The sequence below is a fragment of the Egretta garzetta genome, unplaced genomic scaffold (genome assembly GCF_000687185.1).
Source record: "Egretta garzetta isolate BGI_Z169 unplaced genomic scaffold, ASM68718v1 scaffold4, whole genome shotgun sequence".
NCBI classification, from domain to species: domain Eukaryota; kingdom Metazoa; phylum Chordata; class Aves; order Pelecaniformes; family Ardeidae; genus Egretta; species Egretta garzetta.
In genome coordinates this window covers 2052472-2077381 of record NW_009259329.1, presented here as the reverse complement: position 1 = coordinate 2077381, position 24910 = coordinate 2052472, and the positions used below count along the sequence as shown (strand labels likewise).

At 39.9% G+C, this 24910-nt stretch overlaps 1 protein-coding gene across 6 annotated transcripts in view; it reads right to left on the bottom strand.

The window, feature by feature from the left end:
* Positions 1-103: 103 nt before the first annotated feature.
* MYO9B (myosin IXB) overlaps positions 104-24910 on the bottom strand; it is a 38980-nt gene continuing 14173 nt past the window's right edge. Inside the window, exons 5-42 of one of the 6 annotated variants that reach the window (XM_035892256.1) lie at positions 24901-24910; positions 24652-24752; positions 24300-24429; positions 23727-23816; positions 23370-23486; positions 22924-23058; positions 20834-20955; positions 20084-20225; positions 19599-19794; positions 18938-19013; positions 18398-18487; positions 17250-17360; positions 16124-16163; positions 15494-15616; positions 14944-15024; positions 14627-14737; positions 13993-14115; positions 13501-13650; positions 13231-13397; positions 12565-12845; positions 11901-12492; positions 11306-11372; positions 10806-10936; positions 9954-10111; positions 9639-9829; positions 9063-9161; positions 8371-8547; positions 7854-7895; positions 7219-7330; positions 6972-7042; positions 6315-6507; positions 5860-5988; positions 5114-5219; positions 4227-4358; positions 3174-3297; positions 2023-2162; positions 1599-1726; positions 104-1444 (exon numbers count right to left, since the gene is read on the bottom strand). The exon at positions 24901-24910 is cut by the window's right edge and continues 72 nt beyond it. In XM_035892256.1, coding sequence (XP_035748149.1) covers positions 1017-1444; positions 1599-1726; positions 2023-2162; positions 3174-3297; positions 4227-4358; positions 5114-5219; positions 5860-5988; positions 6315-6507; positions 6972-7042; positions 7219-7330; positions 7854-7895; positions 8371-8547; positions 9063-9161; positions 9639-9829; positions 9954-10111; positions 10806-10936; positions 11306-11372; positions 11901-12492; positions 12565-12845; positions 13231-13397; positions 13501-13650; positions 13993-14115; positions 14627-14737; positions 14944-15024; positions 15494-15616; positions 16124-16163; positions 17250-17360; positions 18398-18487; positions 18938-19013; positions 19599-19794; positions 20084-20225; positions 20834-20955; positions 22924-23058; positions 23370-23486; positions 23727-23816; positions 24300-24429; positions 24652-24752; positions 24901-24910 — 5416 coding nt within the window. In that variant the 3' untranslated portion in view covers positions 104-1016. Of the gene's footprint in view, positions 1445-1586; positions 1727-2022; positions 2163-3173; positions 3298-4226; positions 4359-5113; positions 5220-5859; positions 5989-6314; positions 6508-6971; positions 7043-7218; positions 7331-7853; positions 7896-8370; positions 8548-9062; positions 9162-9638; positions 9830-9953; positions 10112-10805; positions 10937-11305; positions 11373-11900; positions 12846-13230; positions 13398-13500; positions 13651-13992; positions 14116-14626; positions 14738-14943; positions 15025-15493; positions 15617-16123; positions 16164-17249; positions 17361-18397; positions 18488-18937; positions 19014-19598; positions 19795-20083; positions 20226-20833; positions 20956-22923; positions 23059-23369; positions 23487-23726; positions 23817-24299; positions 24430-24651; positions 24753-24900 lie in introns of all 6 variants that reach the window. The other 5 variants (XM_035892255.1, XM_035892260.1, XM_035892257.1 and 2 more) reach the window with 5 other exon arrangements.

The window sequence follows — 24910 nt, the reverse complement described above, 5'->3', positions numbered from 1 at the left end:
AAGCTGTCTGACCGTTGTTTTATTTGAAAAAAACACCCCAAAAACCAAACCAAGAAAATCCACACACGCCCACAGAGGTGGCTGCCGCTCAGGGCCACGGTGGCGGGGCCACGGTGGCAGTGCCCCGGAGGCAGGGACTGAGAGCGGCTGAGGGCTGTGCTCTCCCTTCAACATGGAGCAGGGCTGAGAGAGCAGGGATCTTGGGGAAATTCCGTGAGTGCAGAGCCTGCTGCTTCAAAACGGCTTCTGTTTGAGCGCACCCACCCTCAGGGGTTTCACTGTACAGATGGGAAGTGTGGGGAGGATGAGGCAGCTCCACACCGCGCAAGCATCCAGCGCTCTGGCTCCCTGCGGGGTTGTACGTTGGCTCCAAGAGCATCAAAATGCTCCAAGGTGACAGCCCAGGCGATTGCCATCAGGGCTTCCCCTGTGCAGGGAGCTTTCCCAATGCTTTATGAAGTGCTGACAAAGGTATACAATTCTGATTTAAAGTCTTCCTTCGGAAGAAATTGTTCATTAGACAAGACACTGATACACTAACGTGTATTTTTAAAAAGTGCAATGTATTAATAAACGTTTTTGTATATTTTGGTCTCGGTTAAGGCTATTACAACATTAACAGTTCTGTAAACGACACAGAATTGTCACAGAAACATAAAAAAAAATTAAGGCAATACACATTGACCCAAACTCACTGTTGGCCCCATTCAAGCCCATTATAAGGCAAATGGAAAAAGGCACGGCAGCAGAATCAGGGGACCTCTTCCTGTACACTCAACCCATGTATTTTACTCAACGTTTTATATTCTACTTTCTTTGCAGGGTTTTAATTTAAAGTGAAGAATATTTGTTTTAAACAACCTTGCTTAACCCTTACAGTACTGCACATTTCCAGGCTGCCTTCCCAGCAGCCACTTAAAAGAACATGAAGAAGTCCACATCCTTCAAAGGGTTAAAGTCAAAGCTGCAGTCAACTTCCAAAAAGTCCAGACAGCTGAAGTATTTCACTTCTCTATTCAGGGAATGTGAGAGTAAGGGTCCGAAAACCTCCGTTTTACTTTTGCTGTGGGTTCGTATTCATCCAAGAGTTCCTGAGCGTGGGCCATTGCAGACCCTTGTGCAATGTATACAGAGTGGATTTTATCAGTTCGCCTTGCTGGCTGCTCCCTTCGTCTCACCATTATTTGAGACTCTTCATTAGCTGAAATCCTGTCCTGGGATTCTGTACATTTGAAAATCCCCGGAGGAAGTTTTATATTTGCCGTTGGCATCACTGGAGTTCGACGGGGCACTTTAATCTTGGACAGTGTTAAAGATGATCTGTGTCTTGAAGCCAGGGATGCAGAGGAAGAATTTGAAGAGGTTTGCAAAAGAGAAGGCACTTTGCAAATGTCTTTGGCAGGCATACTGGAGCTCTGAGCACGGCAGTGTAATCCAATAATTGCTTTAAAGAAACAAGATACTTAGATACTGAGGGCGTGCATAGAAACGTAACTTGATACGAGCAACTGTGACCAGATAACACCTGGTCACCCGACTGTATGCAGTGAAAGATGTAGAATTGAAAAAACCAAAACACACACTACCTTAATACTGACCTTCGGTATCCATCCGTCCTGTTCTATCTTCGAGCAGGCTCTCTGTGCTTGCGGAGGTCTCAGAATCTACATTTTCCTCATCAGAGCCTCGCTGATCAAGCTCAGGTAACCGGTAAGTTATATCTTCCCTACATCAAAACAGAGATGGTAGCGCTCTAGAAAGACGTCGCTGACACAAGCAACTTCATACAGCTTGTGTTTAGAGTTAAACCTTCGTGCATGTAGTCGTTAAATATTAATTCTCACAGTATTTTCTCTCCATTAGTCTTTTGCATTTTCCCTTTCACCCTCATAAAGGCGTATAGAACATAATTAACTAGACCATTTTGGATGAAAAATATACTGCTTTATGATGTGTATTACCTCCAACTGCAAAGGGCACGATCTACAGAGATAATAAGGGGTTTTCAAAGCTACGACTTACTTTTCTTCTTTTATTGACTGTATGCGATCAATGAGAATCTCCTTTTCCCGGTTATCAGCTTCAGAAACTTCCTCCTCTTCATGTAACGAGTCCAGTTCTGAGTTGCCACTGTCATTTCCTTTGACATGTGAGCTTTTACTCTGCAAGACAGATTTATGTGTAACGCCTCTCAGTCATAAGAAGCTACTCAAGTCTTGCCTGTCTACTAGTTGCAAGGTGGAAGACAAATGAGTAGGCCAAATGAAGGGCTGATGGAACTGATGAAGAGCTGTTAGTTATCCACTACCTTTCAAAAGGTAATAGAAATTTTTCTGTTCACCTGATTTCTGGGGTTTTGTTACCTTTTTTGAAGCATAGTGATTTGATTTGCCAGCCTTGGCTTAGTTTTAGTAGTTACTTGTAAGTCATATTATAACATCCAGTACAAGTTACATTCAGAATGTCTATAAAATACGAGTCAGAACAGGTCAGCAGCGCTGCATGCAGTCTGGGGAGAAAGTTGCACCAATACATGCAGTCTTGATTGTTCAAAAGCGTATTTAAAACCAAGTAGTATTTTAGTCATGCAGTAGTACCACAAGAAAAAAAACCCCAACCAACCAAACATGCACTCTGAACACAGGCAGTGTACATACCAGCATCCCCTCGTAAGGGGAAGAAAACCCAAGTTTTACAGGCCAGAGCTAAAGAGAGACAAAGACCAAATTCACTATGTGCAGCTTCTGATCAGACAGAGTTTGTTTTGTTTTAATCAGTACAATAAAAACAAAAGAAAAAGTGCATTTGCCCTAACAGAACACAGTGTGTTTTTGTCCACCATCCACCTCTGGAGTGAAGGAAATCCTTTGCCATGTAAGAGACTCTGCAATCTTAGTTTTGTTGATTGAATTATATGGGAATAGATTTTGACCACTACAAAGGCAGATCCCCAGCCCTTTACCCTTCATTTATCAGACTCCAGTGTAGCTGTATATTTAGCTCCTACCTACAGCTTCGGGCAAGTCCAAATCCCCTTTCTTCTTATCTTGCAATTGATCTTTCACTTACTGAATGGGATGGACATGATAAATAAGTAGCACATCCCTTCCCAAGAAATGGGTGGGATGCTTTCTGCTGGATAGTGTGGTTCTGGGGTTTATTTCAACACTTACCGTATTCTGCCGAAGCAATGAGAGTCGTCGGAAAGCGATGCTCTCGGCTGCTTCCAGCTGATTTATTTCATCCATTTTTATCTTGTACTTCCTTATCTGTTCCTTTATGAGCATCTCTACACACCTGGGCAAAAGGGCAAGAGTTTATTGAGCAGCCTCATACTGTAAAAGCTCTGGGGACAACCATGGTGGGATGAGATGCCTCTCCTGGCTTGGGGATGTTTCACACACACACATGGTTGGCATGCAAAGCCTCACAGTGCATGCCTTATAAAGGGCAGCACTGCACGGTAACAGGGTGAAGACTCCAACACGGCAAGCAAAACAGGACAGGCTGTTAAATCTAACGGCACGTCTTCTTCCTGGGATAACCTGAGCCTCTCACGCTGACTGTGCACAACAACGGTTAGCAAACAGACATTACTATGGCTGCTAACTGCTTCTACCCGCCTTCCCTGTGCTGGCACAGGTTGGTAGATACAGAATGAGCCTGCAACTGCCCTTTTCCACCTCTGTGGTCCCATGGGTTGAGTAAGAAGTTACAAAAAGCTGTCATTTTTCAAACTGCTTTCACTGGAGGCCAGCCAAGCAGTGAGGATGGCGAGGGGCATTCAGAGTGCCAGAGCTGCTGGAGGGCGAGGAGAACGAAGAGGATCAAGGACAGAACCTTCTTCAACTCAAGGAAGAACACAGAAGAAATTATCAGGGGTTTCCAAGTATGCAGGAGACAGTTTAAGTCTATATCCTAGTGTTTATTATGCCTTGGGTCTTGGCAAAATATATATGATTAGTGTGCAGTCCCCCCAAAAGATTATCTTGATGTAAAATACAAACCAGATATTTAAGACTTAAGTCATCCTACTTTATGTTTTGTAAACTCGAGACAGGTGGAAGGAGTCAGAGAAGGGCATATAAATTGGCAACGCCAGCAGAGCCAAAATTTAGCAACTCTTAACAACCCTCAGTTTCTCAGCTTGCTATGAATGAGGTTGTAACAAATGCAGGTAGTAGTCCTGGCCTTCCATCATATTTGAAAGTACTACTAAAACTTACATGGTTGTTTTTGAGACATCCTTCATGCTGGTTAAAGGGTCAGAGGTATCAGGACAACGCAAGAGGCATGGAGCAAAAACAATGGCCAAGGCATTGGGTGACATACGGTTAACATCTTCTATCAAAGCCACTCTGAAATTCAATGTTCAGGAAAAAAAAAAAAAAAAAAAAAAAAGATTTTTTTTTTTTTTTAAGCAAACCTTGCTAGAATACAAGCAATCCAATCAAGCTTTGCTAGAGTGCCCAAATAACATCTAAGGAGGCCTCTAGAGTATTGAATATGTACAGCAGTTCAAAGAAGTGGTTTAGAATTATTTCACACCTACTAAGTAGACAAAATTTCATGCATTAAAAAAAGGAACAGAAGTCCACCCAGGTTAAGCTAGTTTGGTAGTATCTCAAAAGTATGTCTGGTGATTCAATGTCTCCTCTTTAATAATCCCCTTTCCCTATTTTTTACTCAGAAAATTCTCATGTTTCTTGGACAAGAGCAGCCCCTTTACCAGTCCCATTTATCCCTGCTCCCAAGGCTAGCATATGTGCAAGCATTTATAATCCTTATGCAGTCCCTACCAAGTATGCCAGCATCCTCAGTTTACTATGTACCCATCCATACAAATCCTGGCCTTCAGCCGATTCTCCAAGTCTTTCAAATCTACCTTTTCTTCAAAGCTGTTCTTACCTGATTTGATACAAATACACCAGATGGTAGAAGTAAGCACGTGCCTGTTTTTAAGTGCAACTATCGACTTGAATTCTTTCATTTCTAAAGCAGCAGCACAATCCCTACACTGACTACTCAAGGGGTTTAAGTTTTTAGAAAGCTTCCAAGAGGGACTCAAAGTCACATGGAGTTTCTCTCCAATTGAAGTAATTAGATTCATTACTTGACCAGATGGAAGATGAGTCGCTCCAAAGTATTATGATTTGCTTGTGGAAGCTGCTCAAGGACGCTGTAAATGGCACAGAGTTGTTCCTGTTTTTCTGGTAGTTCTGCACAAGGGGAGAAAGCACAAGATCATTGCTGTGCAACGCTAATGGAAAGCCACCAAACACTTTCTGACTGTCTCAAACTGTCTGCAACAGATAGAAATGGAATTCGTAGAAGCCACACAGTCATTTCATTTACCGATTGTTGTAACTGGATGTTAAAGTACCCCCCATGGCACTGCAATTTTCCTAATTTTTCAGATGCTGCTGTTGCTAACAACCATTGAGTGACACATCAAGGTTTCCAACAATATTTAGGGTGCCTTACTCCCACTGAAGTTAAATGAATCTAAAGATTTGAGGTATCTGGCTAGCTAGATTTGGTCCAGAACATCAAGGAGAAGAAAAAAAAATAATAAAAAAACCACCAACAAAAAACAACTGTACGAAGGGAAACCTACTCACATGCTCACTGTTTTTAGAAAAAGCAGTTGTGTAGTTACATCATGCTACAAGAAAAAAGGAATCCTAAAGCAAGGTCAAGTAAGATAGAGGACAGATTCCCTGAAAAGTGTTTTATATAAAATATCTAAAATCATTGCTGCAAGGAAGCTGTTTAGCCAACATGAGCATCTTGGGTTCTTTTCCCAAGGACATAGTAAGTTAAAGAAATAACATTGCTTCACACATTTCTAAAACCTACCCACAGCTCGGAGAAAATCATTGTACTGCGCAGATGTCATGAGTGGATCTGGTAATTCCCGTAGCCATTGCTTAAGGATCCCCGTAATAGTGTGAATAGGGTAATTCTCCAGTTTCACTGAGTTTGGATCTGAAAAAGAAGTATTTTATTTAGAGCAGTTCATTCCTTTGACGTACAGAATGGGACCCCAAAGAAATAAGATTAGAAACACTCAAATCTCCTGTTCACAGAATGCAAGTGGCAAATCAGAAGAAAAAAAAAATAATCTGCCCATAGTCACTTATATGTACTAAGCAGCTTTGTCCAGCCAACAAAAATACTAGAGCCTGCATGGCCACCAAAAAGGCTGGTTTTTAAAGCACTAAAGAGTGGCAGATAAAGTGGCAGATAGAAGAGAATTGCAGGGAGAACTGCTGTCATGCAAGGAAGTCAAAAGGGTGGGAACATTGCCTGACCTGCTTGCAGCAGCTGTTTCAGCTCCTTCATGCGATTTGCTGATCCTGATTTCCTGTAAATGCCTTCTGTGTAGAGGCCGTGCATCTCCACATACTCTAGCAACTTCTCCATGACAACGGGGACTGAATTTCTCTCACTAGTCAGGGAACTCACACACACTCCAAAATGACGTGGTTCTGCATCCTGTTCATTCTGGAATTGATACAGGTCAAGCACCGTAAATACCTGTTCCCAAGCTAGAAAATTCCACTGTTTCATGCTACAAATTAGTTTATGCTTCCAGAAACAAAAGCTGAGTGTTTTATTCTAGGCTTGCTACAAGCCTTTGATCATAAGGCAGATTTCCTGAGCTGCAGCAATAAATAAACTTTATGGTACACATGGAAGGATTTCTTTAACAGTTTGTCCAACACAGCACACATACTCTAAAGGAAGAGTTCCCAAATTAGCTCAAGTATTGCCTTTTAGAAGAATGTTCTGTTTCTACAACTGCAGGGCCTGCTTCTGAATATATGCAGGCAGAGAAGGGAACTGTTTTAAGCAATTTTTATTCAGTGCCTGGACATCCACTGTTCATTTGCTGAGAAAAAAAGGCAGCATTTTGCATGCATCACGTACGGTATCAGAGTACCGCATCCCAGACCTACAGTTCTTACCTTTTTTCCACAGGATGTACAGCTGCTCTGGATTTTGGACATGCACTTCTTGTGACAAGTCAACTTGCAAACTAGAGAAAGGAGCAATTGTTACAAGCATTCCAAATCACATTAAAATGCTAGGTATCTTGTCTTATTCACTTACTATATAACCTGCATGTACTGATCACTATCTGTACCAGCCAAAGTTACAAGCAGTCTGTACATGTTGTAAACTAAGAGGCAAGAATGAGGTGGTTTTACTTACCGCTGCAGAGACAGGCCTTTTCCATGGGCCAGATGTAGGATGAGCAGTGTTCACACGATTGCCGTATGCTCACTTGGTAGTTTGTGAATACGTGGCCATTGTGTTCTTCAATCTGGTGGGAGACAAAGAAATTAATGGACTTTCTCTGCCTTTTAAAATTATTATTATTTTTCATAAAACTATCTACCCTATCTTAGATATTTCCATTTTTGTTTTACACTTACAGCAGATGGCTTTGACCTTGAAACCAAATTTCACCCTATCTTCAGGTAACTGGGTTTGCTGGGTCATTTCATAACTGACTTGCTGCCTTGTACATCAGCAAAATACATTGCTATAGTTTGTTATTAATATTTAGTAGTTGTTCTCCTTTAAACAGTCCCATTATTGAGAAAGTCATTAGGTTCTAAGAGATGCTATGGACAAGCAAGAAAATGCTAGACTACCACCTATCCCTGCATAAGCAAGATCTTTGATTTATGGAGAAGAGTTTCAGAGTGTGTCACATCTTCATAAAAGAGGTAAGTGACTTAGCATGCAAATAAAACAGAAGTTCAGTACAAATTCAAGCTCTTTCTCTGTGTTCTATGAGCGCAGCTGAGGACTTAGATTATTGCAAAAAGGAAAGTACTTACTGCACGATCTTGTTTTCGTTTCTTCTTCTGGGCTTTGCTTTGCTGCAGTGGAGTACAGAACTGGCATTAGTCTTTGAAATTCGGACATTCCGTTCCCATTTTTTTCCTATTCAGTTTCCCAGACTCTGCTTCACCTCCAGACATTTAAGGCACTATACTGCAGCTTCAGCTTGATATGAGGGTGCCTGAGCTCACACTGTCAACTTCCTAAAAATCAGTGCCTGACGACAAAGCAATTCCTCTCTAAAACCTTCAGAGAACTCCTAAGTTTTCACTAAAGAAAATGTGCAAACGTTTTAAGATTCTGAAAATATTAAGAGCAAGTTAAATAATGAGCAGTTCCAAAACAATTTATCAGCATTCAGAATTTGTTATGTGCATGGCTGGTGTATGGAAAAGTGTTTCCTAAATAATGAAGAATGCTATGGAAAAGCTGCCTGAGGTAACACAGGTTCCTTATACTACGAGTAACATTTTTTAATAATCCCATAAGCCAGTAACAGAGTAAGTTTTATACCTTGGGCTGCTCAGACTCCTCTTTTTTTGTATATCCTCTGATGAATTCGTCCAGAAGGGATTGGAAGAGATTCAAAACCAGCTTCACTTCTTTCTCTTCCCTTTTTTTGGCCAGATTTGTAACTAGAAGCTGGTAATTTTCCACCAGATCTTTGTAGCCAACATGGATTTGCCCATTCTAGAGAAGGAACAAATATTGTTCAGAAGACAGCCTTTTCAGATACAGTTGAGACAGTTTGGGTTTTTTTTCTTGTGTTTAGGTTCAGAGGTGAGAAAGCATGGTCATGATTCAAGTAAAAGGTAACAGCCCATGACAGAAACAAGTTAACACACTTCCGTACTACACTATGAAGGGCACTTGGCCCAGCCAAGGCAGCGTCAGAAGAATACTGGAAAAAGCTGTTGGCACCTCTCTGGTGTTTAAACACAGCAACATGAAGAGGCTGAAGACAGCAAAATCTATCCATTTCTAAAAATAAGCTACAGCTGAGTGAATGAGAAAAGGGAAACAAAACAGCCTGCTTAAGATTACAGCAGAACTGTAAAATGTTCTTTTTCAAGTCTTTCAGCTTTGAATTCCATGTGAAGAATTGCTGAATTGCTTTGTTAAAGAGCTGCAGGTCAAGCATTTAAACTGCACACAATTCATTTGTTACCTACCAACTTTCCACTTTATTGAAACTTACTACTTACAGGAGCAGAGTACATGGTCTTGATGTTTCCTCTAAACTTCTCTGTGGCTTCAAAAAACAAGCATTCAACACCAGACTTCTGGGAGCGCAAGTCATTGATCTAGAAGGCAAATATATCTGCATCAAATTTCATTAAAATAATAACATCCAACCAGCGTTAAGTTTCAGTCACTGGGCTTAGTCATCTATGACCATTCCAATTATATAAACCAACATTTCTTAATGCACTGTGAGGATACAAAAATAGGAGTCAGGTAGGTAGGCTCTAGAGAACTCTTATCTCCTTGCAACGCGGGCCTTTTTTTTTTTTTAATACAACTTTTGTTGCCCACTTGTTTGTAAACAGACGAAGAACTAGCATGAATGCCACGAGGATTTAATGTAACGTAATGCATTCAGAGACTTGAAGGAAGGAACAGGAAGGGCCTTAATACAGACCTAATTCAGTCAAGCTATCAAATCAATTCCCCTTTGCTTTAAATCACAGTATAAACTCACACCTAGAAAAGCAGCCTTTAAAATTCCACACAAACAGTGAACATAGACCTGAATTTTATTATAGTTGAGTGCCTTTTACCTTGTTGAGGAGGAACTCATCAAGATGTTTCAGTTCATTGGCATTTGCAATCTCACGGACGATGGAAGCTCGCCAATTCTGAGACACACTTGAGATCTTGCTGATCTTTATAGTACGGTTCTTCTTTGTTTTACTGCTCTCTTTTGCATGGCGCTCCCCTGCCTGGAGGCGACTTGGCTGTCCAGAAGAAGCTGGGAAAGAAATTAATTTGTATATTAAAGCAGTATGACTGAATTCTGCAGTATTTGTTTCCACGCAAAACATTATAGAAAAGACGGATATTAACAAGCTGGGGATTTAGTCACAGAAACTCACCTTCTGAAACTTTCTGAGTTCCTCCTGTTTCTTGAAAGAGGACACAAGATACAAGGGAGAGGCCGTCTCCTTCATCAATCATATCAGCACTCTCCTTTGGAATTTTCTTGTCTGGCTTCTTCCCCAAAAGTCTACGCAAAGGACTTTTAAAAGCAGACCTGAACATAAAAGCAGACACAAGTTTGTCACATTAGTAATGGAAGCTGGCTCTACTACAAGAAAAGGCTCTTTTACCAGTAGCGCTAGCACCCACAATAGGATTAACCTCTTATGCTTATTTCCTCCTCTAAGGTCCAACCTGCAGAAAAACTGAGCAGCAGAAAAAAGAAAAGACAGTCTGAAAGCACCTCTGGACATTCTGATATATACTAGCTTAGAGCACTACCTTCAACATACAGAGACAACACATCACATATCCAAGACATTATTTCTGGCTCAGGAAGTCCCCGAGTTGCAGAACACCAGAAGCTGGAGGAGCAGGCCAGGGAATCAGCATTACATGCTTGCTGGGTTCTTAAGCTTTTCTCTTGGTGTCTTATTTCTCAGTCTGGATGACAGTACGCTACCTGCACCTTTGATCTGAACCTGTATGGTGGTTCTTAAGTTAAAAAGAACCAGTTCAAAGAGAAGTGTTATGCAAGAAGCAGAGAATGTGTTCCTCAACAGGGTCAGATATCATGCTTACATCAACATGAAGATCAAATCAACGAGCAACACGGCCACTCACGTAGCTGACGTCAACACGTGTCCCTCCACAATCACAGTCTCAAAATGCCCAATTCAAGTACCAGTGGAAAATTGCCTTTTTTTCATTTTGCTTAAAGGCAGGCCAGTCACACACGGAATACACACCTGGCATCTATTTGCTGACTCGCCGACTGCATGGGAACAGCTGCATCCGAGGTAGGTAAGACATCACTGGGCTTCTTTTGCACAGGATATTTCTTGTTGCTTTTTTCTTCTTCTATTGTATCTGGTGACAGCTACAGTAGAGAGGAGTTGTCAAAAAACTACACATTGAGTGAAATAGATTCTTTAAATGGTTTTAAAAACTAGAATGGTGAAAAAAGTTTGCTTCATCATGACAAAACACTTTACCCAATAGATATTAGCTTACTAATGTAAGATCCAAGTATATTTAATGCTTTGATCAAGGGTCCATTTATTAAAAATTAAGTTTTCAAATTGTTGTATAATATTTGCTAACGATTTCTTTTACATGGATAACAAACCAAAAAATCAACCTGAAAGGAACATAGGCACATAGAATACACTATAGCCAATTATTCACAAATCTTTAATATTTATAAACAAGGATAATTAAGTATAAATATGTACAGTAGCATCAGTACCTGGTTCATGCCAACAGACTGGACAAGTATCGAGAGATCACTTAACGAAGATGAATTCCCCTTCTTTCTGCAATGTCACAAGATTAGTTTCAGATTATGTATTTTATAGAAGTCTGTAGCCTCTTAATATTTACCACCTTTTACATAACCTACATATCAATGTAAAATCTGTCAGAGAATCCTGATCAACTCTTGCAACTCACTTTAAATGCAAAATGTAGTGGGGAGGTAAAAAAATAGATATGTCAGATTTCCTGCCATATCAGAGGGATGACGCTTGCAAACTGCAGGTGACCAAAACCTTGTTCTCAATGGACAAGAGAGAACTGAAATTAAACTCCAGGTGCTACTTTAACTTAAGCCCTGACTCTCCAATTTTAATTCAGCAAGGCAGGCTTTGTATCTTTTGTTAGCATTCTACCGATACAGATTCAGCTGCAGGACTCAGAGCCAAGAAAAAGCAGCAGTTGTTCATAGCTGTTTTCTCCCCTAATATGTCGAGATGCACAGGCTACTGGGAATTCTCCATCTATTTTTAAATATTACAGATTTCTGCTTTCTGAAAAAGTCAAAATAGTTAGGAAGCTGCCCTTACTTTAGCTGATCCTGAGGAGACTTATCCGCACGTGTTCTTTCATCCAGAGACTGACTCAACATATCATTCTGACTGGCATCAGACTGTCTCTTTCCTTTCCACTTCTCTCTCATGTACTTTAGTTTCCCTGGGTCATCCACATATCTCTGGATTGGGGAAGAAGTGGGACTATCCAGATCTTTGGTTGTCTTCTGAACAAGACGTTTGCATTCAGCTGGAGCTTGAAAGCTCCCAGTAGCAGATAGCGTATTACGAAGATTCAGTGCAAGATTTGTCGGCCTTTCAGGGCAGTTAAAGCTTTGGCTGCCTTTGATCTGGTTATTTTGGTTCCCTTGTGTTTTCATTCTATCAACTGCCTTATCATCTGCTTTTTCCCCTTCTGATACAGGTGGTTGCTCAGGAATAGAACTGCTTTCTTTTATCTCGCTTGATGGTGGTTTGTCTGAAAGAGCTTTCTCTTCACTTGGACTTTTCTCTCCCTCGCTGCATCCTTGAAGGACAGTATCTTGTGCTGTGTATTTCTCTGGCACTGGAACAGTTTCCAGGGCCTCTTCAGAAGAGTTTTGTTCCTCATGGCACAGTAAAGATAGTCCTTCGAAGGAAAACAGGACATGCTTATTCTGTAACTCATTATGTTCCAGCCCCCTCTGCCGGCGAGACTCACGTTTCTCCCGGCTGTTTGTTACTTTCTCAGAGCCCTCTGTCACATTCTTCTGGGGTAACGTGGCTTTTTCAGATGAGCTCAGGCTTTCGGCTTGCTCATTTGGAGTTTGATCTCTGTCCCCAACAGCTTGATCCAGCTCTGACTTGTGTTTCACAGGCAACTGATCTGTTGCTGGTTCACTGTGCTCGTCCTTGCTCATATCATTCTCTCTGTCTTGATCTTCCTGCATTTCTCTCTGCTTTTCTTCAGCTTTCTGCTTTTCTGTAGCCATTTTCTGAAATCTGTTAAGAATTTGTAAGATGAAAACACAAATATTTAATGCACAGTGCTCAAGAAAGTTACCCAACTCTTTAAATGCAGCCTAAAATAGCAATACAGGCACAAAGTACGAGTACACTTACAGTCGCAGTATGACTGCATGGAGGTCTGCCTATTAGGACTGGCATGTATCAGTGCAGCTCAGCTGAATAATGCTCAAGTACTAAGCTCTTAACCAGTTTCCACACACCACTAGCTGTTTGATACCGACTGCAATATCACACAGTAATAACTATAAGTTGTTTACTAAGTCAACGTATCACACAGAAACTGAGCTTGGCAGGGGAAGCCAAGCAGCTAAGTGGTTAAAATGCACATTTTCATATCATATCGCTCCTTTTCCTTTACCTCTTACGCTGTAGATGCCCTCTGACCATGGCTTGCAGAAGACAAATTCTCCTCTTCTGCTGAAGGTAGCATTTTCGCTCCCTGTATCTTCGCCACGCTGACTGGATATAAACAGCAGCATTATTCCTCTGCAGTGCCATTCTAACACAACGGGAACGCCAGCAAGCCTAAGAAGGGAGATTTCTAAAGTAAGGGAGGGGTACTTGAAGGCAGGGAGTGTTATTTGAGAGGGTTTGTTAAGAAAAGAAGATTGGCAATTCTCAAAGGTACCTGTAAAACAATGGCTGCCTGCCTTGTCCTGAGAAACCGTCTCCTTTCTAAAACCATCCTGAGCCAGCTCTGAAGGAGAATGATTTTCCTGATCACTTCTTTGTGTAGTGTATCCTGTAGTATCTGCCGTTCAACCTCTTTCATAAAAACCTGCTCAGTTAAAGAAAAGTTCATCAATAAACAGTCAAAAGGCACCTTTCAGCCCCCACTGGAGGCATCTCCACAAGCTAAGAAATGAGAATGGTAATATTTCTTATTGAACCAAACCTTATTAGCTGACAGCAATTAGCATGCCCCAAAAGTAAAAATCCTCATTTTACCAAATCTCCATGTTTAGATTCTAAAACATACAACTGTGTCAACATTTACAAGAGTTAAAATAGCTAATTTAAATACAAAATGCAGAAAAGAGCAACACCTGTAAATGAACTGCACTAAATTTTGCAGCGTACATCAGTATTTCTTATTGGCTTATGGAAAGTTTTTACAGACCTTGGTCATCCCTATTTGATAGTAGTTTTCATCCAGTTTTAGTTTACTCAAATAAACACAAATGTCTTCCTTAGAGGCTTTGGCATTTTTGGGCAGTAACACCCGAAACTGGTCTATGAATTCCTGTAAAAAGCAAAGACAGCAAGAGATCAAAGTTAGAAGGCAATTCACAGTTCAGAGTTTTAACTAGATTTCTAAAATTAAGCTAAGACATCTGAGCTATTAAGAGTTGGAAAGTACTTACTTTTCACTCCGAATTGAGCTAGTTTTTCCTACTCTGTAACACGTAAGCTTCATTCAGCCTCCAATTAACAGGAAGTATCACCTATATGTGATTTATAAAGCCACATACACACGGAGTATTTTATATAAAACTAATTCACATATGGAGATAGTAATATGCAGCACTGATTGCTTATACAGCACTCAGAATGTTTGCCTTCGTGCAACAAGTAGACAAACTTACTGGTAGTTACCAGTTACCATGCAGGCTCTGTCAAAAGTACAATGAATTTTTACAGTTCATCCCAAGAGCTTCATATGAAGAGAGGCACAAAAGACTGAGGCAATGCATGCTTTTCCAGAAAGAGCAGACATTTCTGAAAGCACAACCCACTTCCAGTTCCTCACGTACCTGAAATGTATATTTGGCACTGTAGCCAGACCTTCTGATTCGCACAGTTTCTAGCATGCCAGTGTATCTTAACTGTTGAAGCACCAAACTTTCATCAAAAAGCATCTCTTTCTGAAAAAGATCAGCATCAAAAGCTAGTAAATGCCTGAAGAGTCCTACTTCTGTCCAACAGAGACAGCACATTCTGTTTTCACTCCCTAGTTACCTTTCACCTTCACACAGAATGGCAGTGAACAAGTCGAAAGAGATATTTTACAGGGCTAGAAGACTTAGATCCTCAGCAAGGCAGATCAGCTCAGCTCTTAAGGCAGTCTTACCTTCTCAGCATTGGAGCGGATGCAACGGATGAAAAACGGCTCAGCTTTACCCAGTGTCTCCAGTAACTTATTAAGTGAAGTCTGAAATAAAACATTCAGAAACATTGTTTTCTTCAGATAGCAATATTTTGAGTTGCATTCAACAGTAGTACAGCTTCTCCCTCAGAAATACGGCTTTTTCAAGTCTGATAGCTATACAAAATCCTATTTCATCCAATATGGAGGTTCTCCCATACCACACAAGAGATCCCCATGTTTATTCTTACCTTTTCTCAAGATAATGAAAAGGGGGCTTTGCATACACTGTTACAACAGCACTAGATCTGCATACAGGGATGAGGCTGACTGTACAGAGAACTAACACATTTCATAGCATAAGGGTAGTCCCTAAATGCAGTCTAACTTTAATCAAGTAATAAACCTTACTTCAAACAAATCGCAAGAACAAAAGCCATTTTGTTTTTCAAGCAAGATCAGCCTAGATCAGACCAGGAAGGTCTGTTCCCATGAGGTCAGTGTGCACCCAGAGGCATGTACATCAGTCACCTACCTGGAACTGCGCGCTTATGCTAGGAGGTTTCTTCTTTTTGTGTAAGTGCAAGAGGGATTTTGTAGTTCGATCATGCAGAGTCATGCTTACTATAAGCTTCAAAGATTTGGAATCCAGCAAGTTCTAGAAGAAAGTTTTCATAATCAACAAAGCACAAGGCTCTTAACTGAAGGGGAAGTATTTCTGTCTGCATCGAAATGAGTAAGAATGAAACCAACTACCTAGAGCTGCACATTCAATGCCATGTTACACCTCATGACTCTTTCTATTTTGGACCAAAGCATCTTCTTAAGAGTGAAACTTTTCCAGTGCCCCATCCCAAGAGTATAAGGTGAACAAGGTGAATTACATAATCACTGTGTTTGCCTCCCATGAATCAGTTAGAAAAGGCGTTGTGTATTTATGGCATCTCTGGTCTAATTAAACAGATGCCAATTCACAATTTTTTCCTGTTCAGTAATTCTTATAAAGGTGAACATCTACCTATCCTTTAGATTATCAAAAAGGGACAACTTCCCTATGCGATGAAACAGTGTTTTCTGAAGTGAGTTCTGTCAACTAAAATTAATGTTCACAGTGAAACCCCCTCCTCCAAAAAAAGAGAAATCTAAATCTACTGAGTAACTTTACCTTGGGAATGATCTGCTTTTGTTTGACACCTCTACTTTTCCTGTTAAAACATTAAAGATCATTTAAGAAAAAAAATACACATGACTTTTGGTTACTTCAGCAAGCCATAAGTTGGTGCAATTTATGAGGCAAGATGAAGGATAGAAGAAAATTAGCACGACAGCAACAGGGTGTGTTCATGCACGTTTCTTACAAGTGATCAATGCAAGAAATGCAAACTGCTTCGCAACAAGGTTTTTTTTAAAAAATAAATTCTGTAGGTATTGGAAGCTTTCAAAAGGGAAACAGTGCCTCTAAAGTTAAAGCTATTAAACCCTGCACTGTTGCATAGACTATTGTTGCGCAAGTTATTCTATTTAGCTAACTGTACAGCCATTGAACTCTCATCGTAATACTAAGGCGCCATCAAATCAAAATAGTTGATTTAGAAGTTATTGCTGCTTGTACCAGAACCCCTGTGAAAGTACTTAACTGCTCACAGAAGGACAACACACGCCCCAGCACTCCACTTACGAATTCTGATACGTCTGAGATCATCCCCAGAACTTCCTGGGGCGCTACACAAACCTCAGGCATAGCTCTCATCCACACGCAGAGAGTGAACTAGAAGTGGAAGCTCTCAGAAACAAGGCTGCAGTTCGCATCCTCCTAATCCCAAGCATGCTAACTCTGTGACATAAGGCATGTTCCAACTCGGTGCACCCAGTTTACGTTTATTTATTATACAATGGACCACAGATTGATTTTCTTACACATGCATAGGTGTGCACATGTAAAGTGTCTTAACCCAGGAATACACATAGCATCGGCATCCTGAATTTCAGGAAACAGTTAGTTGTAACTTGTGAGAAATTTCATCGTCGAATGTTTTGCAACAAGCTTGTACTGCATACTTGGATTTTAAAGAAAGTTTACACGTAAAGTAAGTTTAGCTGTCAGCTAATGCAATGAAGCAACAAAGAATTCCTATAGCCTTTCAGTTTTTTATAATGAATTATTTTGTTCTTAATCATCATTTCATTTTTTGCAGGAGACAAACTTGGGACGAGTATATTTTCTACAGACTAGAATAACTGCTTGGTTATTGTTGCACTTCCAAAGCAATACCTAGAGCACCAGAACTCACATGAAGTGGGAGCGGTGTTGAAGTCGACTGAGTGACCGAAGCAGCTTACAGGGATCATCACCCTGCCATGGGAGTCCTTTTATACTTGCGATGATTTGTTCATGCATGTCTCTAAAATGATTCACAGCAAAACAAAGATGGCAAACAGATACACAGCCATAAGAGAGGGGAAAAAAGGAGTTAAAAACCCAAGAGATCCCATCGCCAAGTGTGCTCCAAACAGCAGCAGGTCAATCCCAGACTACTTTTTCCTAAGCATGAATGATTCTGACGTCAAGTCAGCACTTTCTACTCTGTTAGTGCCCGAAAATTTAATTACCAGGGCCTCATACTAAACTTACTCTCTAATTCTCCCTTCTTATGTAAACTCCTGAGCCATCAGTTCAGAAAACAGAGGGAAATTTAGCAAAATGTACAAGGAGCTTTTTTGTTAAGCTAAGCAGCCTTTTCAGACAGATAGAAGCTTCTTTATAATCAAGCAGTAAATATTTTTATGTATACATCCAACTACTAAAATGAGGCTGCTTAAACAGACTTACATCAAAAAAGTAAGTTAAGAACTAGCTATTACAGGAATATTTGATGAAATTTGGTTTTCATTGCCATTTCAAACTTATTCACACGTTTAGCTTTTCAAAGTAAGCCTGGGATGGTCCCTAATTTGTGGCAGATTCCATCATTTTAAGCATGCACCGTGCTTGTGAAGTGTTGCGCCTTGGCACAGAACTTACCTTCTTTACTCTCCAGAGAGGCACAAACCAAAAATAACAGAAGCGTAAGAATCACTTCTGACTGTTAGATGCTATCACCATTCTGAGCTTCTCACTGAGGCAGCAACATTATTACAGACAGTTGCTTGCTTCCCTTGGTACCTCTGAACATTTTTGAATATCAAGATTTTGGTTTATGATACCACAAGGAAAGAGATATGTTACGCTATGAGCAATCCTTTCACCCAAATTGGATCTTTAGTTCTTAGCTGCCACAGGTGACAGAGACTGTCCAGGATGAAGTAATTACGAAACAGCATGAAGTCACTACTTCACGTGTACTTCATGGCTTCACTTTTGCACAGAGCATGCTCAGAAGGCCAGTCTGTCCAGGAATGTGCCTCCCTGGCCTTTAAGTGCAGGCCTATTTCTACTTACTTCTTGTTTTCATAAAAAGAAATGATGTCTTCAAAAGCATTTATATCGAAATCCTCAGAACAATCAAATGAGAAATCAAGCACTGAGCAGCTGCAAAAGGAACACGTATAAAACCTAAATACTCCATAGAAAGGCAAATATGCCTATACAGAGCAACAGGCGGAGGCAGTTCTGCAGGACTTGCCCTGCCTCCTAATCATAAGGCTGCCAAACACAAGTGTGCCTATGAATCCTTCAGTGACACAGACTGGCTGCAGTGGAACACACAATGCTAAAAGCAACATAGAAAGTACAAACAGAACTCAAAAACCCAGCGGTAAATGGAACTGAGGCTATGCTACCAACATTTGGTAGGACTGGGTCTTACATAAAATAAGCTAGAGTATTGTTTTGATAGTATTAAAAAGGCCAAACAAAACAAGACAAAAGAAATAAAACTTGCTATCCTTGTGGAAAGATCTAGTTGACATTTGTTATATGAAAACGCGGCTCAGCAATTCAGGTCTTTTCCCTGATACGGGTTAAGCATGTGTTTCTCACCGATAAACTTTTTCTACTGGTGTATTTGATCTCTGGAGTTCTCCAAGGGGAACTCTGGGTCCTTGACGTACCACTCCTGTTATGAAATAATCAACAAGTTGAATTTTGACAAAGATACGAGCATAACAGGCAACCCCCTTTTCCCCCAACCTATAACAAGCAAAATATCTATCCAAGGGCCTGAAGTTTTTGTCTAGTACTTCAGTTATCAAGCTGGACCACTTTGTTTCTCAAACTCCCTACTACTAGGAAGTAAATTGCAGCTGCTCAGAAAAGCTTTTCAAAATTAGTATTTAATCCTGAATGCTCATTTGAAACTTCTGGGAGGTCTGAGAAGACCAAAACCAGTAATAAAGACGAGCGTGCATACTAGAACTAGTAATACCTTCCCCAGCTTTTACAAATAGGACTTCAAATTTGGCACAGCCTGCTGAAAACGGTGCGCTTATTGGAGGAAGAGTTTGAATGAGCTCAAATAAACCCGTGACAATCTCTTTGGTGTGTGAATGTTAAGCCATTTTCACAAGTCAGTTTTGTCCTTAGTACCAAACCAAGATCACATCTGGATGATAAGGTTTTGCTGTCAACTGGTTCTGTCAACAGGCGCTAACCAACTGTACAGTATTTGAAAGCGTTTCTGGAGTGTTTTTTTATACCATACCTGCAGTCTTCTGAGCTCTCTGGCGTCCAGCTTCTGCAAAGACAGCCATTGCTCGAATAGCTGCCCGCAGAACTGCCCAGCGGAACACAGCTACAGGGTCCATTCCTATCAGCTCCCGAACGTAAGCGCTGTCACTGCTTCGTAGTAAAGCAACAATATCTGGTCTCATGTAATCCATATTTTTCTCTCTGAAATCCTGCAAAACAGGCACATTGAACCACATGCTCTCAAGAAAGCTGCGTTTTGACCCAAGATATTAATTGCTATTCAGAATAATTCATTATTTTAAATAATTCTCACTATAGCGAGCATTATCTTCCAGTCTTCACCACCACCAAAAAAAAAAAAAAAAAAAAAAAAAAAAAAATCTAAAGTACATCTGAGACACATCTGACCCAGCCCATTCCCAGCAAACTTTCTACCCTCTGACAAGAATATCAGAAAGGCAAGGAAAATTTTTTTTGGCCATCAGATCCATCACCTACTTTTATCTGGTATTTAACTTTCCCAGCAAAATGTCGAATAATAAAAGCAGGCTCCATCACTGGGGTTCCAACAAAAAACTTGTTCTCCTCATGCTGCTGTTTGAATTTTGCAAGTAGAGTTTGGTTGGTGGCATGTGGAAAGCTAGGAATACAAAACAAAAGAGGTCAGCTATTTTTCAAATACAGATACGTTTACTGAGGTGCAAGATGACAGTCTGAAGAACACCTATTGATCCTTGTGGAAAGTATTTTCTTGTCTAAGATCTCTACACTGTAATTGAGACTTGCACACCTGCTCTGAATATTAGAGATGGGCTTAAGTTCTGGACCAAAACCAAACAGCTCCACATAGAGCCAAACATTCTGAGGTTTCAGGTGTATGTCAACGCTTCCTCCCACTTCACCAGTCAAGTTTAGTTAGCACCACATTAACTATTTACCACATTTGCTATTTCATGTTCCAAAGACTTACATACATGCATTTTACTTTAATTGTAATTCCATGGTAAAACCACAGAAGTAGAAGTTTCTAAGACTGCTTAAGCCAAAGTTCAATTTAAGCATTGATTTATATCACCGTCATATCCGAGTCTTTAGAAGCAAACTAGAGCGTAGATCACAGTCATAAGATGACCCCTTGCTTCCCACAACATCCCTCTCCTTTTTAAAGTGCTGTATTTCTGTTCCCTTCCACAGTCCTTCCCTCCTCCCTACCACATGTTTTTTTTCCAGAAGACGTTTGTTGCTTACTTGCTTTCTTCATCCAGAAGATAGAAGAGGCCAGTGGGCTTCTTGCTGATTAAGTGAATGCAGGCCACATTATCAGTATAGTCAATATTGTGCCAAGTGATCCCTTCACTCTTATATTCCTCCTGTGTAGCTCAAGAAAATTCCCTCATCAGTACAGTGCCCTGACCTTTAATGTCCTGTGGTCTAAGTGCTTAAAAGACATCCTAGAACAGCTATGGAAAGTTTAGTTTGTTAGTTCAGGCAGCAGAAATAAAAATAAGGAAAATTTATAAATAAGAACAGAACAGCAGGCATATTGGGTCAGATCAAAGGTCCACCTAGGCAAGTAAGAACAGCGGATGCTCGGGGTAAAAGTATTTAAAAACCTAAACAGTGAGAAGAATGTTTTGCTGTGCCTTCCCAGCAATCAGCAGTCTAGAAACTTGGAGTTAGACATTACATCTACAACATTACATTAAAAACCTAGGTAGATATATTTTGGAGGAATTTAAGACTGCTTTTCTCTTCCATAGTCCTTGTATTATGAGAAATGACAAATATTTCATTTCAAATTTCAAAAGAGGCAGTTCAGCCCTACACAACACCAACACCAGAACTTCCCTAAGGAAGCAATGTATATTGCTTAGGTTCAGAAAATTCAGAAAATTTGGAGCACTCTCTGACAAAAGAATATGAAGCACTTCTGCTGAAATGACAATGCATCAAAATGCTTGACAGGACAAGCTTCCCATTAAGATAGGGAACTAAAATACCAGTTTTTCTTAATGCTGTACCTGCCCACAGAAAAAGCTAACAATAAGGTACTAATGTAAAAAAAAGATATCCCACAGAAAAGTAACTAAATAAGTTTTAAGAAAAGCCAAAGAGCACCTCTCACTGTTCTAGATGATGATGATAATAAAAGGATTATTTTTAAGTAGGTAGAATTCAGTCTGCCTAATGACAGGCTGCTCAGTGTGCACGCCACATTACAGAACTGAAATGCCATTTTCCACAGACAAAAAAGCCTTTCTTTAAAAAGATATAGAGATCCCCCCTGAGGGCCCTCACTCTGCAAGAGATACAGGAAATGGGTCATTCAAGGATTAAGCTTATTTGGAAAAATGGCATTAGAAAAAAGAAAACAATGTAACTATTTACTCTAGTTAGCCAGGGTAGCCACTTCTGTCCTAAGTTACAAAACACGGACCTCAACATTATGTTTGCATATGAGGTTGGTGTATTTGGTAATTTTCTTCTCTTTAAAATGCTGCTCATTTAAAGTTATCTACATGTTGTTGACAAAATACCACATACTACAGAATGACTTCTTTCTTTCAGCAGAGTGACCAGAGAATAATGTTTTAGCACAAAAAAATCCAAGTCTTGAGCAAAAAACCCCCCAAACCTCTGACTAGAAACAGGATCTGCTACCTCTTGCAGCACTCAAAGCACTCTGTAGGAAGGTGATACCATCTGGAAACATATGCCAGTAATACCAGGATTTCAGAACTACTGCCAACATCAACATACAGTTCTATCCCCTAAATGCAGTCAGGTGGAAGAAGCAACAAAGACTGGTTATTAAATACTTACAAACTGACAAGAATAAGAGAAACTGTTTCCCAACCATAAAAAAAAAGCCCCCAAAGCCTGAAACAAACACCTCACCTACCATTAAAAAAAACTAGAACCCCAAACAAAAAAAACCCAAAACAAAAACAGCAAAACAAAAACCACACAAAAAAAACCCCAAACCTGAAACAAACACCACCTACAGACTTTCAATCTCAAAGCTTACAGTTTCATCTGGCTTCTGTCTTCGGTTGCCTGAATGTCTTTCTTGTTTCTTACAGTCAAGCAGAAACTTAATGCTAGACCCCACTATCAATTGTATATGTACAGCACTAAATATGGCAAAGCTGAACTGTCAAACAATACCATAATAAGGAATAATAAAACAAGAAATTAAAAAACAAGACTTTTGGAAATAAATCCAAGCAATTATAAAAGTTATGCCACAGGGTTTTGCAGAATAGCGGCTAATGTTACATAATATACGATCACTTGATAAAAACCAAGTTTTTCTTTCAGCAACTCTAATTACTTACCTGTTCCAATTTGAAAATATGCTGATTGAAATAATACTGAAGCTGCTCATTTGCATAATTTATACAGAACTGTTCAAAACTGTTGGTTTCAAAGTCTTCAAATCCAAAAATATCAAGTACACCAATGGACAAACACTAAAAGAAGATGGGGAAATCTCGTTAAGCAATCTGTTATACAGCGACTTAACCCACAACAGCCAACCATTACAAGAAGTGCTGCAGTGTACACTAAAGATTTTGAATATTTAATGGTTACGTCTATTGTGAAAACAGAGATGATTTATGTCTATTGTGAAAACAGAGATGATTAAGTATTACCAAGAAATTTATCATGGACTTCAAAAGAATCCAAATTTAGCCCAGGTATCTGAACACGTCAGCTATAGCATTCTGTTAGCTCTAAATACACAACTGTCTACACAGACTTGGTTTTGTGAGAAACTTACTGTAACAGATTCCTCCATGTCCTTCTTATTAAGGAGTGCATGATTAATTCGCAGAACAATCCAATCAAACAGAGCACTGTATAAGGACTTTGCCATTGAATCACGAGCTGTTATTGCCTGCAGATGAAACAATGTTCATAACTTTGTTTAAAAAAAAGCATTTCTATTGCAGACCAGCATCACTCAAAGGTTACAATCCTAGCAGAGACAAATAAAAAACAAAATTTTCCTTTAGTGCTAACTTGTAATGTTCCAGACATCCCTTGCTAAATGTGAAGTGCAGCTTATTAGCTTGTTTGGAGCCAGAAGGGCAGGTTTATTTATTTAAAATAATTCTACTAGTGTTATTTTACTCACCTCATTGAGACTATACGGCAAAATAAGCTTATCATTAGCAGTCACCGTTTTTCTTTTTGTTAGCACTTCTACTAGAATTTCTCGTTTAACCTTCAAAACAAGCAAGAACAAGAGTTACCGTCACCCTCAAACTCACCAGTAAGTAATCTGATGGCAACAGTGGACATTACAATTTCCTCGGAGAAGCCCAAGCTCTTTGACAACAGCCACATTTATCACTCATCAATAGCTTTACAAGGTCTTCAACTTCATTAAATTATTCTCACCTTGGATTCATTCAGATGTTTCCCTATTTCCCAAAGAACACATCTCCACTAAACTTATTCCTGCTTGGCTCTATGATTATTGAGTACATAAATTCTATTTCCATGCTATGGGCTATATTCCATCCCTAATCCCAATAATTTCAGCAATTTTATCCATTTCCCCTCCCATAAGATATGTGTTGTGGAAGTATCATAAACCAGGTATCTAGAGACAGCAAACTGGGCAACAAGATATTCAAGTAAAATGCTGAGGTACGGCATGACAAAAAGATCTATCAAACATTAGAGCTAAAGAGAAACACCCTACTTTCAAAAGTTGGGAAAGAATGTCCAACACTTCCGGAGGTCCTACTTCCAACCCTTCATCACGGCCTGTAGCTTTCTTCTTGTAGGTAACATTGCCCAAATAAAGAATAGCTGAAAGTACTGAAAAAATCCTAAGGAAAAAAAATAGAATTTTATAAGAACTTTTCTTACGAGTTCATTATTAGAGGTTAGCAGACTTAATTCTACTTCCAGAATTTGTCTGTAGGCCCTCAAATACTCAGCTCTCCTTGCTTCCTACTGGACTAAATGTGATCCCAACACATATACAGTTTATTGCAATTCACAAACATTAACTAGTGTTCAGTAACAAAAGCTCAAAGGATTCTACTTACTGTTTTTTTGTTGCTGAAAGGAAGCCAACCATCTCCATGGCTTGCTTTAATCTTTCAAAGTCGTGTCGGAGATCTTCCCCATCTTCAATTTTCAAGTTATGCTGTGAAAAGAGATCCATAATTATAGGCAAAGAACGAAGCCCAGACATCACAAGAAAACAAGTATAATCTGTTCTGCTTTCTTTCATCTTTAACACAACAGACAGACAACACTTATCAATGCATTGGCAAATCCCTGTCACAGATTACCTGATTGAGG